We start from the raw sequence: 15533 nt of genomic DNA, 5'->3' as shown, positions 1-15533 counted from the left end.
CCTCTTTTCTGTCTGGAACCGTGGGATTGAGCAACTAGTGACTGACTGTGGAAATCAGAGCTGATCCTTAGCCAGAGGAAGTCCACACCCGGAGAGGCAGAGGGCAGGTGGGAACCAGACCCCCAGCCCTCCACCCAGGGACGAGTTCCAGTCGGCACTGCGCCCAGGGAGGGGAGGGGGAGGTGGACTCGGCCGGTGTCCGGGCAGTGCTCTGGGAGTCCCTGGGAGTGCTGGCCGAGCAGCCTGTTTAGCCGCCCCTCGCCATCCCCACCCCCTAAGCTTGGGCCCCTGGAGAGCGCTTTGGTTACCTTGGGAAATGTGACCTGTTGAGTCCGGTTTCCTGGAGATGAGGCCACACCCTACACTCTTCCCTCTTCTTCCCCTTCCAACCTGTGCCCCTTCCTCTCTCCTCCCCAGCCCCCTCCTTTCCTCCCCTCCCCCTCTTGGTTCCTCTTCTTTCCTCCCCACTGAGGCTCCCACCTCTTTATGCCTCCTCCCTCCTTCTGCATCCACCCTCCTTGTTTCTGCCCCAGGCTAACTGTCCCTTCCCTGTCTGAGCTCCTCTTCTCTTCCCAGTGCTTTTCCTAAAGGCTTTGCACTGTTGCCTGGGGAGGGGCCTGGGTTGGGAAACTTAGTCCTCAGGGATGGTAGACCTGACGCAGGCTCCAGAAAGTGTCCGCCAGAATCCTCGCTCACTTATCCAAACCCCAAGGTCCAAGTGAAATTTTGTCCCTGCCCTGTGGCCCGTGGAGGGAGGTTCTGTTTAAGCACCTGGGCGAGGAGCTGAGGGTCAGATACACTGGAGACACTATTGTTAAAAATAGGGGTCTTCAGGGCCCCCCCCGCCCCGGAATGGCTTCTGCAATCACCCTTTCCCATCCCCTCTCCTCCCCAGGCCCTCCGGAGGCTTGAGATTAGGGTCACCCCCTCGCCAGTGGGGCTTTTTGAGGGTGTGGTCACTGGAGTCTCAGGCGTGTCCTGTGTTTTGGGGGGTTTCCGGGTGAAGTGTGCTGGGTTTGGAGACCCTGCTCTGCCTGGTTTTCTGAGATGACAGAAAGACCTGGCTGGATCTTCTTCTCTCCAGCTCAAGCCTGGTTTCCAGAACTCAAAGCCTGGGCTGCATATGAGGCTTGGGTGGCCTCGTGGGTGCTGCCCCTGCCCAGGGCTCTGTCTGAGCTGTTTGCTCAGAGAGGCTGCCTGATTCCGGTTTGGGGTGATGCTCGGGGTGGTGGTCAGAGACCTGGTCAGGGAGTGGGACGACCTTTCCCCGCTGTGCTCAGGTTGTGGGGTGGAGGGAAGAGCTAAAGTGCTGTCACTGGGTGATGACCTCAGCCTGGTGTCGGTTGCCTCCAGACCACTGGGGAGCCATCCACCTGACCTCTAGGCCCTGAAGCACCGGGCAGGGGGACTAGCTACCACCTGGGGGTGGAACTGTGGGGGAGGATCGTGGGGCAGGGATAGATAGTTTGCCACCCAGGGATAGATGGGTGGCAAACTCAGTTCCAGAGCTCCCTGTGACAGGGGGACTGATGGGTGTGCCGGGTGGCACAGGTACAAGGTCTGGGAGATGTGGGAGTGGGGGGGCTTGGTCTCTGGGGCCCCCACTGATAAGCCGTGAGACCCCTCTATGCCTCAGTCTCCCCATTTGCCAAGATGCCACAGGCTTTGGTGAGCTTGGCGCCCTGGGGTGGGCGCTGAGGGTCTGAGCAGATGGGGTGGGTTCCAACTGTGTCCCCCCACCCCCTAGGGAGCGAGCCATGGGCTGGACACGGGCTGCCACGGGCATCCAGCAGATGGATCCTGGATCCTGGTGGCCCTGGGTCTGTTACCTGGTGGACCGAGACGCTCTGTCAACACGCGTTTGATAGAATTCAGAAGCCATTGGTGTTAATGCTCAGTGGACCCTGTGTTTCTCTTGTTGGGGGTGTTTCAAAACTTTTTTCAGAGGCTCCCACCCTTGTGGTGTCAGATGTGGATAAACTTCCCCCAACTTCAGTGTATCCTGTGTGATTCCTGCTCAGAGTCTCAGCAGACGTACGTTTACCCATGTCAACACCAGCCCTGCTTTGGGTGGTAGGTGATGTGGGGACAGTGCATGGGGGTGGTGAACACCCCTCCCTCCCTGTCCTAGGGAGTCGAGTGTTCCCTGGTGCTGGCTTGCCTTACCTCTAAGGGCCATTCTCAAAGACTGACCATGAATCCCTGGGCTGTCTTCAACCATCCAGCTTTTATATCCCAAGTGTGGATGAAAAGATAAAAGGCAGTGGCATTCTGGGACTTGGTTTTCCCAACAGACTGGGTCTGGAATTATGTTGTGGCCCTACCAAAGGCAGTTGTCGAATGGTGCCTCCAGGGTTTCAAGAGGCTGTGGCATTGGGATGATAAGTTAGTCCCCCTCCCCATACCCCCCACCACTTCCCACCTCTCAAAGGTCTCACACCCTGGATACCATGTGGCCCTGTTGGCACCATCGAGGTAGTGGGACGATGTAATGAGGCCTGCGGGCTTGAACTGAACAGTCTGTCCAGCTGCGCCCACCCCTCCTGGGTGACTCCCCCTTACCCTGTCCTTCTGCCCCTCGGAGGCACGTTCAGGTGCCAGGATGCGTGTTTCTGCACCAGGGTACTCATGGTGTAATTCACATGGCCTGTGGGCAGTGGTTCCGGGGTGCGGGGGGAGCTATCATACCCTTGGGGACAACACAGCTTCCTGTATTTGATCAACAACTTGGTTAGTTGATCATCAGTATCTTATGTGACTTAAATGTGCTCCCTGGTGAGACCTGTGTGTCCTCTGCGCCCAGGGACCTCCTCATCACCAGCCTGGACTCCGCCACCACCTTCGACGAGCTCTGCGCAGAGGTGCGGGAGATGTGCTGGCTGCACCCGGGCCACCCGCTCACCCTTAAGTGGGTGGACAATGAAGGTGGGCCTGGGGGGTGTGGTGGTCGGGCAGTGGCTTTCTAAACCTGGGCGCAGCCCCTTCCCTGTGGAGGTGGACAGCCCTGGGGTTAAGCGATTCAAATTAACTAGCTTCTTGTTTCCAGGGAAGAGGCTGTGGCAGGTCATGGAGGGACTAGGGGGCGAGGGTGAGGGTCCCTCGGGGGTGGTCATCCCCGTCAAGGCCAGCTCTGGTGCTGGGCCCCAGGGAGAGGCTGCAGGAGTCCCCCCCACCTTGTGTGGGTCCTAACCTTCCTGACCCCGTTCCTCATGTTCTGGATTTTTCTGGCGGGTGATTTGCTAGCTGAATTGTGGTTTCTCAGGGAAATGGGGAGGGGAGGGTGGCCAGCTCCCTAGGGTCCACCTCTCTTTTCCTTTCCCTCCCTCCTTTCCTGTAGCCAGACACACGTCTGAGATAGTGGAGGGTTTGGAAAACAGTTCAGAAGGGCCTGCCCAGCAGCTCTCAGCCTGGATATGGGAGTGGGGCAGGGTAGGGGCAGGCAGACCTCTGGTCACGTGCCTTTCCGCTGAAGCCAGGCCACGTTGTCCTGGCTCTGGCTGTCCAAGCATCTGTGCTCCTGTCCAGCCTCAGTAGACAAGGAGCCCTTCCTTCCGGTCTAGGACTGGATAGGAAGGGTGCTCATTCTCTCTCAGGCCAGGAAACCTGCCCAGCTTGGCACCCCATGTGGAGCTGTGGGTGAATTCATTGCCATTCTGGGGCTCGTTGGTTCTGACCTGGGCCTTTGGGTTGAGGGGGTGACTCACTCTGGGACCGGCCAACTCTGCCCTGAGCGGCTGGTCACTAGCAGCTGCACTTTGCCCTCCCAAGGTTGGGTGCTCACCACCGTGAAGCCCTTTGCCTCGGGCCTGCAGTGGCCTCAGCTGTGTCTCTCGTCTGCCTAGGTGACCCCTGCACTGTGTCCTCCCAGATGGAGCTGGAGGAGGCCTTCCGCCTGTCCTGTCAGCACAAGGATGAAGGGCTCACCCTTCACGGTCAGTGCCGGCCAGTGGACGCTCTGGGGGTGGGGGTGGGCACTTGGGCGCTTTGTTAGACCGGAAGCCACACAGATCACGGTTTAAGATCTTAGGATGCAGAGGATTTAAGAATGTGGAACAGGAAGCAATCTGGTTTCATTTTTTGCTCTTAGGTCTTATTATCCCAGATAAAAACCGCTCTTACTTGTCAGGAGTCAGTCAGGTGTCATCTCACTGGACACGGAAGCCTGGGTTCTGGTGATCGGCCCTCACTCCCTGTCCATGTGCAGGGTTTCCAAGGTTTTGCCTTAATAATTATCTGGCAAGAGCAGGCCATGGGGCTCCATGGGCAGTCAAACTCAGTGCAGGGCTCCTTGCGAGGCCACAGTGGTCACTGACCTTCACTCTTTTTCTGGCTCTCTCTGCATGCAGTTTTCCCCAGCATCCCCAAGGAACCAGGCATGCCCTGTCCGGGAGAAGACAGTGAGTACCGTCCTCCTGCCACGCGTGTTCTGGTTGTGGGTTGACGTGTCTGTTACGCCAGGGAGGGGAGAATGGGAGCCGGATGGCCTGGGGCTCAGTGCTCCTCGTGAAGTGTGTGAGGACAGAGTGGGCAGCTGGTGTGGCCTCACAAGGGGTTCTTACTGGTGCCCCTGCCCTTGGCTGTGTGTGTTCAGGCACCAGTGCCACCACTGGACAGGGCATCGGCTTGGCCAGCGGTGCCATGAGGAAACATCCCGGAAACACCCTGACCTCCCCAGGCAGGCAGGACCCTGGCTGGGATGGCTGGATGCGGCTCCCGTGTGTCTGTCCCAACTCCTACTGGCCCCATTCTCCTTCGCGGAGGGTCTGTGGGTTGAAGGTGAGGTCCCAGGAGCAGTGGGTCGGAGAAGAGCTTCTGACCACACCCCAAAGGCCCCTGACCCTGGGCAGTTTGGTCCACCTTGTCCTTCAGGGCAGCCTCTACTGACTGGAGCACAGAGAAGCTTATAGGACTGTGCTTGGCCCCTGGCATGGGGCTGAGGGCATGCCATGGTGCTGGAGGACCTAGCTCAGCCCCTTTCCTGGCAGGGGTCCTCAAGGGTGGGAGCAGATTCCAGCAGAGGCCGGGCTGAGTTTGTGTGCACCCCCCAGGGGTGTTCAGTGGGCCCTTGTGTTTGTGAGTCCTGGATTTAGGGGAGAAATCAGGGCTGAAGAGAAGTTTGGGGGTCTTTGAGACCGAGGGTCGGAGTGGCCAGTGAGCAGGGCTGGCCTGGGGTCCCACGAGGAGAACAGGGGACCCTGAAGGAGCACCAGCAAGGCGGGGAAACATCTTGATTGTGGAATCCTGGCAGGAGGGGAGCAGGCAGCCTGAAGAGGTTGGAGCAGCCCAGGGGTGGCAGAAGGTGCTGCCCCAGTGGTGGTCGTGGGGGTAGACGTGAAGGGCAGTTTTGGGGGAGCAATGTGAGGAGCCCAGGAGGTCCCAGCTGGTGTCAGACTATGGTAAATAAAGTTAAAGGCGGCAAGGGGAGGGGCCTGGAGATTCTGAGGCCTGGAAGTCGCCTAGAGAAGTGGGGGTGGGCGGCAGTAGCCAGTCCTGCAGGTGAGACTTTCTGGCCAGAGTGGGAGGAGCTGATGGGAGGCGCCTGTGCGCATGTGCAGTTTTGCTATGCGTGTACTTGAACCTGCAAGGATGTGGTCAAAGCAGGACCTTGGGGGGTGGGGTGGGTAGACAGAGAGGAGCCTGTCAGTGGGGGGCTCAGAGATGGGTGGGCTGCACAGGGGCTTCGGGGTCCTCATCCCCATGTGGCTGCCCCCACCTGACCTCCTGCCTGGGTGCCCACGTCTCCTGGAAGGGGCAGCATCACACTTGGTACATCTCACCTGTGTTTTCAGACACACGGAAAGGTAAAATGAGAGAGGTGTTCCTGTTGGAGACGAGGCCCTTTCTACTGTGCTCTGTGGGCAACTCTCAGCCAGAGTGACAGGCTGGCTCACTGTCTGCCCAGAGCCGTCTCTAGCAGCCAGAGCTGACCTGGGGCACAAGGGACATCCAGCACCTCCGCGTCTCAGCATCCCCGGGGCAGGAGCCAGCCATTGGCTTAGCCCAGGGCCCTGGCTGTGCTGCCTGAGGGCTCAAGTCTGCCCTTTCTGTCCCTGCCTTGGTGCCCTCCTGGCTTGATCCTCATGTGGATGTTGCCCCATCCGGGGTCTCACATAGGGGATGGCAGTGGGGGCTGCACTCAAGCACCCCGGTGACCTCCTGGTGTCATGGGGTCTCTACTGGAGGTTGACATGGGATAACGTGTGGGAAGGGCCGTGTCCCTGTGTGGGAATTCGGGGAATGTGGTGCCGTCTCTGCTCGCCAGCAGGCCCTTGAGATGCTCACCCGGGGCGTCTCCGAGGCTCCAGGCCCCTTGGTGTTGTTGGAACATTCCAGCAGTGCTGTGGGGGGTGGGGTGGGGGTGGGCAGAGAGGAGAGTGGACAGAGTGTGAGAGGTGGCATCTCCTCCGAGTTCTGCTTGTCCGGCTTCTTTGTGACGGTGCCCTTGGGCAGTCAGGACGGCCGCACTGTTCCCTTCAGGCAGTCAGGACAACTCCCACTGGTCCCACCATGGCCCAGCTACAGGTGTGATTCTAGCACCTGCATCTGTGTTCCCTGCCAAGGCCGTGGTCAGTGAGAAGGGATCAGTGGCAGCCATGATCCGGGTCAGGACCCCACGCGGAGGGCTGACGGTGTGACAAGCCGTGGCTGGAGAAGGACGTGCTGTAGAGATGCCGATGCAGGGGTGCCTGGGTGCGTCTGGCCGGAAGGGCCGTGCCACACCTGCCAAGCCTGCGTTCCTGGCAGCAGAGCCCCTTCTGTGCAAGTCCACAGCCTGAATTTAATCGGTTCTCTCGGGTTTTTAAAAAGTTGTGTAAAGACACCTAACATAAAACCATTTTAACCACTTTGAACAAATTCAGTGGCGTTTAGTAAGTCCATCACCTCTGCCTGCTTCTGAAACAATTTGGGAAGAAAAACCTGAGCCCCCGAGCAGTTGTGGCTCCTCCATGCAGCCCCTGACGGCAGCAGACTGTGCCATCTCTACGGAGTCACCCTGTGTAGACATTGCCTGGAACGGAATGTACAATATGTGGTCTTTTGTGGTAGCTTCTTTCACTTAGCGTGATGTTTCTGAAGTTCATCCATGTTGTAACATGTATCAGAACTTCATTCCTTTTTTTTCCTCCAGTTTTTATTACCATGGTGAAGTACACGTAAATTCACTATCTTAACTATTTTTAAGTATACAGTTTGTTGATACTAACTAAATTCACATTGTTGTGCAACCATCCCCACCATCATCTCCAGAACTTTCTCATTTTCCCAAACCGAAGCTCTGTCCCCATGAAACTCTCCCCACCCGGCCCCCAACCCCTGGCCCCCACCCTCCCACTCTCTGTTTCTATGATTTTGACGCCAGGGACCTCCTAGAAGTGGGATCACACAGGATTTTTTTCTTTTGTGTCTGGCTTGTTTCATTCAGCATCATGTCCTCAGGGTTTATTTGTGCTGGAGCAGGTGTTAGATTCTCCTCACTTTTTAATGCTGAGACATATTCCGTTGTATGGACAGACTGCAGTCTGTTTATCTGTCATCTGATCACGGACAGCTGGGTTACTTCGTGTTTTAGCTACTCTGAATAATGCTGCTATGAACACAGGTGTGCAAATATCTCCTTGAAACTCTGCTCTCAGTTCTTTTGGGTATATATGCGCAAATGGAATTCCTAGGTTGGAGGATGAAATGGTTGGATGGCATCACTGATGCAATGGACATGAGTTGGAACAAACTCTGGGAGATGGTGAAGGACAGAGAAGCCTGGCATGCTCTACTCCACAGGGTCGCAAAGAATCGGACATGACTTAGCGACTGAACAACAGCAATGCTGGCTCTGTTTGTAATTTCTCGAGCAACTGCTGTGCTGTTGTCTCCAGTGGCAGCACCGTCTTCCGTCCCACCGGTAGTGTGCGCAGTGGCTCTCCTCGCCCCCTGCGTTCACCAGTGCTCATCTCCTGTTTCTGACACTGGTCTCTCTGGGCTGTGCGGGATCTTCGTTGCTGCCCTTGCAACCTTCCTTGTGCAACATGGGATCTCTCGTTATAATTGGGGTGTGCAAACCCTTTACTGCGGCCTGTGGGATCCAGTTCCCTGACGGGAGATGGAATCTGGGCCTCCCGCGTTGGGATCGTGAAGTCTAAGCCACTGGACCACCAGCGTAGTTCCTCCCTGGTGCTGCTTGTTTTCTGTTTTGTTGATGGTACCCTTCCTGACGGATGTTAGGTGGTGTCTCATTGTGGTTTTGATTTTTGTTCCCGTGATGGTCAGTGATGTTCAGCATCTTTTTAGTTCTTGTTGGCCATTTCTTTGGAGAAATGTCTACTCAAGTTTTTCACCCACTTTGAACTGGGTTGTTTTGTTGTTGAGTTTTAGAAGTTCTCTACCTACTCAGCATATCAGATACACAATTTGCAAGTATTTTCTCATATTCTGAGGTTTTTTTCCTATTTCGTTTGTGGTGACAAAATTATAAAATTTTCATGAACTCCAATTTGTTTCTTCTTTTGTTGCATGTTTTGCTGTTGTTCAGTCGATAAGTTGTGCTGGACTCTTTGCAACCCTGTGGACTGAGGCACACCAGGCTTCCCTGTCCTTCACTATCTCCCAGAGTTTGCTCAGACTCACGTCCGTTGAATCGGTGATGCTATCCAACCATCTCATTCTCTTTCACCCCCCTTCTCCTCCGGCCCTCAATCTTTCCCAGCATCAGGGTCTTTGCTAATGAGTCAGTTCTTTGCATCAGATGGCCAAAGTACTGGAGCTTTAGCTTCAGTCCTTCCAATGAACATTTAGTGTTGATTTCCTTGAGTTTTGACTGATTTGATCTCCTTGCTGTCCAAGGGACTCTCAAGAGTCTTCCCCAACACCACAGTTCAAAAGTGTCAATTTTTTGGTGCTCAGCTTTCTTTATGGTCCAACTCTCACATCCGTGCATGACTACTGGAAAACCAGAGCTTTGACTCTATGGACCTTGGTCAGTAAAGAGATGTCTCTGTTTTTTAATATGCTGTCTAGGTTTTTCACAGCTTTCCTTCCAAGAAATCATTGCCAAATCCCCTGTGGGGAGGCTTTGGTCCTTTGTTTTCTTCTTAGGGTCTTTGGTACATTTTGAGTTGACTTTTGCACATGATGTTAGATAAAGCTCTGGCTTTGTTCTGTTACATGTGTATGTCCAGTTTTCTCAGCACCATTTGTTGAAGACTGTCCTTTCCCCATTGAATGGTCCTGGCACCCTTGTTGGAAATCATTTGACCAAACTTGTGAGGTTCATTTCTGGGCTTTCTGTTCTGGCCCATATGTCTTGTCTGTATGCAGCACCGCAGTATAGATCACTGTAGCTTTGCAGTAATGTTTGAAACCAGAGAGTGTGCATCTTCCAGCTTTGTTCTTTTTCAAGAGTGTTTTGGCTATTCTCGATCCCTTGTGATACCATATGAATTTTAGGACGTTTTTCTGCAAAAAAATTGGAATTTTGGTAGGGAATACACTGACTCTTTACTGTGAGTAGTATTGGGACTTCCTTGGTGGCTCAGACTGTAAAGAATCCGCCTGCAATGCACCACCCCACCTGAGTAGGGAAGATCCTCTGGAGGAGGAAATGGCAACCCACTCCAGTATTCTTGCCTAGAGAACCCCAAAGACAAAGAATCCCAAAGAACCCCAGGACAAAGGAGCCTGGCAGGTTATAGTCCATGAGGTCACAAAGAGTGGGACATGACTGAGCGACTAACACTTTTTTGATGTCTCAACAATATTAAATCTTCTGGTCCATAGACATGAGATCTCTTTTTGCTTATTTTTGTCATTTAATGTCTTTCAGCACTGTCTTATAGTTTTCAGTGTACAAGTCTATCACCTCCTTGTTAGATAATATTGTGAAGTATTTTATTCTTTTTTAAAAATTATTTTTGGCTGTGCTGGGTCTTCATTGCTGCATGGGCTTTTCTCTAGTTGTGACAAGCTGTTAAGCTGTTTTGGTGAATTTGTTTATTAGTTCTAACATTGTTTGGAATTTTAGGGTTTTCTATATTACCTGTGAAGAGACGTAATTTTACTTTTCAGTTGATAATGCTTTTTATCTCTTTTACTTGCCTAATTGCTCTGGTTAGAACCTCTAGTACTTTGTTGAATAGAATGGTGATACTGGGCATCCCTGTCTTGTTCTTGGAGGAAGAGCTTTCAGCCTTTCTCCATTGAGTGTGGTGTTTCCTGTGGGTTTTTTGCGTATAGTTTTTCTTGTGTTGAGGTGGTTTCCTCCTGTGTATAAGAAGTGTTTATGGTCTTCCTCCCTGGTTTATGGCAGGGAGGTCCTGAAACCCTTGGAATCTCCTGAGTGATAGGTGTGTCTTGTCATTCATTAGCAGTGGATTCTGGGTAGGGCCCCTGATAGCCTCAGGATGGGGCTGGTCACTGGAAACACCCAGAGATTAGAGGGTTGGAACCTGACCTCCAGGGAGAGGCAGGGGGCAGGATGAACTAATCTCTGATGGCCAGTGATTTAATCTATCATGCCTCTGTGATGAAGCCTCCATAAAACCCCAAAAGGATGGGGTGCCGAGGCTCTCTAGTTGGTGAACACATGGAGATTTGCGGGGAGTGACTCCTGGAGAGCCTCACACTTCCCTGGTGCATCTTGCTTCTGCCTGTTCCTGAATTAATCTGAGTTCTGTGCTGTGCCCTAGCAAATTAATCTGAGGAGGGGGTTGTGAGCCTGTAGCCTGTGGGTCAAACCTAGACAGCATATTAAAAAGCAGAGATGTTGCTTTGCTGACAAAGGTTCATCTCGTCAAAGGTATGGTTTTTCCAGTTGTTATGTATGTATGTGAGAGTAAAACCATAAAGAAAGCTGAGCACCAAAGAATTGATGCTTGTCAACTGTAGTGAAGACTCTTGAGAGGCCCTTGGACTGCAAGGAGATCAAACCAGTCAGTCCTACAGGAAATAAGTCCTGAGTATTCATTGGAAGGACCGATGCTGAAGCTCCAATACTTTGGCCACCGGATGCGAAGAACTGACTCATTGGAAAAGACCCCAATGCTGGGAAAGATTGAAGGCAGGAGGAGAAGGGGACGACAGAGGATGAGATGGTTGGATGGCATCACCAACTCGATGGACTTGAGTTTGAGCAAGCTCTGGGAGTTGGTGATGGACAGGGAAACCTGGTGTGCTGCAGTCCATAGGGTCGCAAAGAGTTGGACACAACTGAGTGACTGAATTGAACTGATCTGTGGGTCAGAAGCCCAGGCGTTAGCCTGGACTGGCGGTTGGTGTCTGCAGTTGGGTTGGAGGGCAGTCTTGTAGAACTGAGCCCTTAACGTATGGGGTCGGCCACTGCCTGCAGATAGATGGTGTCAGAATTGGTAGTATGAGTAAAAACCAGATCAGGTACCTGCTGTGCCTAGTTTGTTGAATATTTTTATCATGAAAGGATTTTCAGCTTGTCAAGTGCCTTTTCTGCATCAATTGAAATTATCATTTTTTTCCCTTTGTTCTATTAATGTGGTTTGTCGCATTGATTGTTCATCTTTTTATTCCAGGAATAAATCTGACTTGGTCATGGTGTATAGTTCTTTTAATATGCTGCTGGGTTTGGTTTGCTAGTATTTTGTTGAGGATTTTTCATAAGGCATGTTGGTCCTTGGTCTTCTTTTTCTTGTAGTGTCTTTGTCCGACTCTAGCATTAGGGTAAATCCACCTTCTGGAATAAGTTAGGAAGTGTTCCTTGCTCTTAAGTTTTTTGGAAGAGGAAGATTGGTGTTAGTTCTTCTTTAAATGTTTGGTAGAATTCACCAGCATAGCTCTCAGGTCCAGGACTGTCCTTTGTCAGGAGATTATTATTATTTTTAAATTACTGATTCACTTTACTAGTTATTTGTTCTTATTCAGTTGCTCAGTTGTGTCCAGCTCTTTGCAACCCCATGGACTGCAGCACACCAGGCTTCCTTTTCCTTCAGTCTCCTGCAGTTTGCTCAAACTCCTCCTGTCCATTGAGTCAATGATGGCATCTAACCATCTCATCCTCTGTCACCCCCTTCTCTTCCTACCCTCAATCTTTCTCAGCATCAGGGTCTTTTCCAATGAGTCGGCCCGGCAACTAACCTAACTGGTTACAGGTCTATTCAGATTGTCTGTTTCTTAATGACTTAATCTTGGTAGGTCCTATGTTTCTAGGAAACACAGAATTTGTGCATTTCATCTCAGTTATCCAGTTTGTTGGTATACAATTGTTTACAGCGCTCCCTTACAGTCCTTTTTATTTCTGTGAAATCACGAGTAATGTTCCCATTTTCATTTCTGATTTTAGTAATTTGAGCCTTTCTTTTTTCTGGGGCATCACTGGTTAAGCCTGCACTTCCACTGTGTGGGCTTCCCAGGTGGCTCAGAGGCTAAAGCATCTGCCTGCAATGCAGGAGGCCTGGGTTTGATCCCTTGGTCAGGAAGATCCCCTGGAGAAGGAAATGGCAACCCACTCCAGTATTCTTGCCTGGAGAATCCCATGGACGGAGGAGCCTGGTGGGCTACAGTCCACCGGGTCGCAAAGAGTCAGACACGACTTCACTTTCACTTTTTTTCCATCTAGCTGAAAGGTGATCAGTTTTGTTGATCTTTTCAGCAAAAATGGTTTCACTGATTTTCCTTTGTTTTTCTATTCTGTTTTGTTTATCTCTGCTCTGGTCTTTATTATTTCCTTCTGCTAACTGGGAGATGGTGAAGGACAGAGAAGCCTGGCGCGCTGCAGTCTATGGGGTTGCAAAGAGTCAGACACAACTTAGCCACTGAACAACAACAAAGTTTCGGATCTTAAGGTGTATAGTTAGACTGTTGATTTAAGATCTTTCTTGCTTTTAAAAGAAAGGGTTTATAGCTGTCAATTTCCCACTTAGCTTTGCTTTCTCTGTATCCTTTGGGTTTTGGTATGCTGTGTTTTTGTTTGTCTCTGAGTATTTTCTTATTTCCCTTGTAATTTCTTCTTTGATCCACTGGTTGTTTGAATGTGTTGTTCAATTTCCACACATTTGTGATTTTTCCAGGTTTCTTTCCTGTTGTTAATTTCTAACTTGATTCTGCTGTGGTCAGAGATTATAGTTTGTATGATATCTGTCCTTTAAAACTTGATTGAGACTTACTGTGTGGCCTGACATGGTCTGTTCTGGAGATGTCCCTTTGTACCCGAGGACGTGTGCTGCTCTTGGGGGTGGTTCTGTGTGTGTGTCCATCACGTCTCCTTGGCTTCTTATGTTGTTCAAGCCCTTGGTCTCATTGTTTGTTTCCAGTCTGACTGCACCGTCATTGCTTCTTATGGCTGAGTAGTATTCCGCTGGGTGTTTTGTTATATCTTACGTATCCATTCACTCACTGATGGACATTTGGGTTGTTTCTGCATCTCGGGTATTGTGGACATTCATGCAGAGATTATAGGTTTTTGAAACAGTGGATTGGTAATTTTGTTCTGGCCACAGCACAAAGAATTTTTCGAGTCTGTGTGTGTAGAAGCATCATAAGAATAAACTGTCAGCAGAGCCCATGAGGTGCCCACTTTAAAGGGGTCTGGCTCCCGCCCAGTTCCTGGGTGAATAGAGCCCTGTATTGCCTGGGGGCTACAGGCAATGGAGGTGAACAGGCCAGTGGCTCAGCCAGAGAGCCGTGCTCCCTGGTGTGGCAGCTAGGGGCTTGGTGGCTCCCTGCCACCAAGTGGAAGCACGTTTCTAGGGCTTTTGGGTTGGGCGCCTGACAGGATAAGGGGGTCTTAGTGGTTGGTGGGCTGGGTCTTTGTGGGGAGAGGTGAGCTTGCTGGTGACATCCCTGGGCCAGGCAGAACCCCTGGCCAGTAGTGGCTCTGGGTGGCTTGTTGGAGCCCAGGAATGACGTGGCAGTGCAGGGGCCTGAGGGGGCCACCTGCTGGCTCTGGGCAGGGGTGGCTGCAGCACAGAGGGGCTTTGTGACCTCATGGTCCCCAGCAGGCTTATGTCAGCCCCTCTGTGCATTGTCCGTCCTGCGCTGGTGGGTGGGGGGGCTCCTCTGTTGTGTGGGTCATCCTGCCTCTGTTCACATGGAGACGTTCATGTTTGATTTTTGTGTTAAGTATGGTCAGATCTGTTTAACATTTTCACATTGCCTGTGCTGGTCACTTGTGCACAGACTGTGGGTCCTCCAGCAGGGAGCAGGCCCAGCAGGGGATAAGCATGGCTGAGGCCTTCAGCCCTGCTTCCAAGGACACTGGGGTCCTGCTGCCCACTGCCCCCTTGGCCCCTCTGATGGCTGCTGTCCTTATCATCCGGCCACACTCCCCACAATGTGACTGGAGCCCCATCGGCCACTTCTGCCAGCCCTGGGGCCTCTTTCTAGGGACCTGACTCCAGCCTAGGGGTGGAGTGGAGTGGCCTCCCTTGGTAGGTATGGGCTGCATGTGTGCGGCTGGGAATCAGGCAAGTGCCCAGGTGGCAGCCAGGGCTCCACCAGTGAGCAGATGATGGACCCACTGTTATCCATAAAATGGGGTCATGGGGCTGTGAATCAGACACATGGGGTTGTGAGAGCGCTAACACCTCTGTGGAGGGAGCGGTCATTCAGTGTGTCTTGAAAGACAGCTGGGGGCACTTACAAAGCAGAATAGATATAGTAAAGAAGCCCTTTCTGTCAACTTGAGGATTTCCCTGGGGGTAGTGAGCGTTGGCCCCAGGAAGGCTTCCTGGAGGAGGAGTCATGCCAGAGGCCCTGTCACATGGAGCTAGCCATGGACACTGCTAGCACTCAGGTGACCCCCTGGGAAGGGGTACAGAAAGGAAAGCTTCTCAGTCCTTAATGGTCTCAGAGAAAAGCTGAGCCTGGGGGTGTGTGGCGCGGCAGCCTGTCTTAAAGCCGGGGGTGTCCCTCGAGGCCATGGGAACCAGGCACTGGCACCCTGACTGCTTCATGTCCTTGGCCCCACCCTGTCCATGCGCTCAAGTGAGGAGGTGTCCCTGGATGGCGGGTGGACTGGCTGGTGTAGGACGGCCCTTCTCCAGCCTGCTCCCTGGAGGCAGGCAGCCCTGCAGAGGACCCTGCTTGTCACCCGGGTGGCTGGCCTGTGGGACTGGTGCCCAGGGCAAGGAGACTGTACCTGGTCAGACCCTGAGGAGCCAGGACCCTGTCCAGCCCTACCCCTCTGGTCCGGAGGTGCAGTCTGAGGGGGTCAGGGGCTGTTTGATACATGGCTTTGCCCGCAGCTGTGCCCCTGCCAGCCCCCGTGGCCCAGGACTGAGCTGGGCTTTCTGGCCTGTCAGGAGTCCTGGCCTTTGGAGCTTTTGAAGCCCTCTAGCCCCTCATCAGTGAGGTTGGGGAGGTGACAGGCTTGCCCCTGCTGTCCCTGCATCTGGGCCCCAAGCCATTCCTTTTTCTACTCCAGCCACAAGGAAGCTTTCACAACCCAAGGTGTTAAAGAAGGTACATGCCAGTCAGCCTCTGGAGGGGGAGCTGAAGGGACATTCAATTCGGCTCACCTGGACAGGTTCCTCCAGAAGCCCGGAGGAGTGGTGACCATGGAGTGGCGCCAGGTT

General features: G+C 52.7%; 1 protein-coding gene across 1 annotated transcript in view; it reads left to right on the top strand.

Annotated features, from left to right (window-relative positions):
* PRKCZ (protein kinase C zeta) overlaps positions 1-15533 on the top strand; it is a 99850-nt gene that overhangs the window by 1655 nt on the left and 82662 nt on the right. The window contains exons 2-4 of the mRNA XM_061382992.1: positions 2804-2925; positions 3843-3932; positions 4347-4397. Coding sequence (XP_061238976.1) covers positions 2804-2925; positions 3843-3932; positions 4347-4397 — 263 coding nt within the window. The remainder of the gene's footprint in view (positions 1-2803; positions 2926-3842; positions 3933-4346; positions 4398-15533) is intronic.

This window comes from Bos javanicus, chromosome 16 (genome assembly GCF_032452875.1).
Source record: "Bos javanicus breed banteng chromosome 16, ARS-OSU_banteng_1.0, whole genome shotgun sequence".
Classification (NCBI taxonomy): Eukaryota; Metazoa; Chordata; class Mammalia; order Artiodactyla; family Bovidae; genus Bos; species Bos javanicus.
The sequence above is the reverse complement of the archived record's forward strand: the minus strand, read 5'-3'. Positions and strand labels throughout refer to the sequence as shown.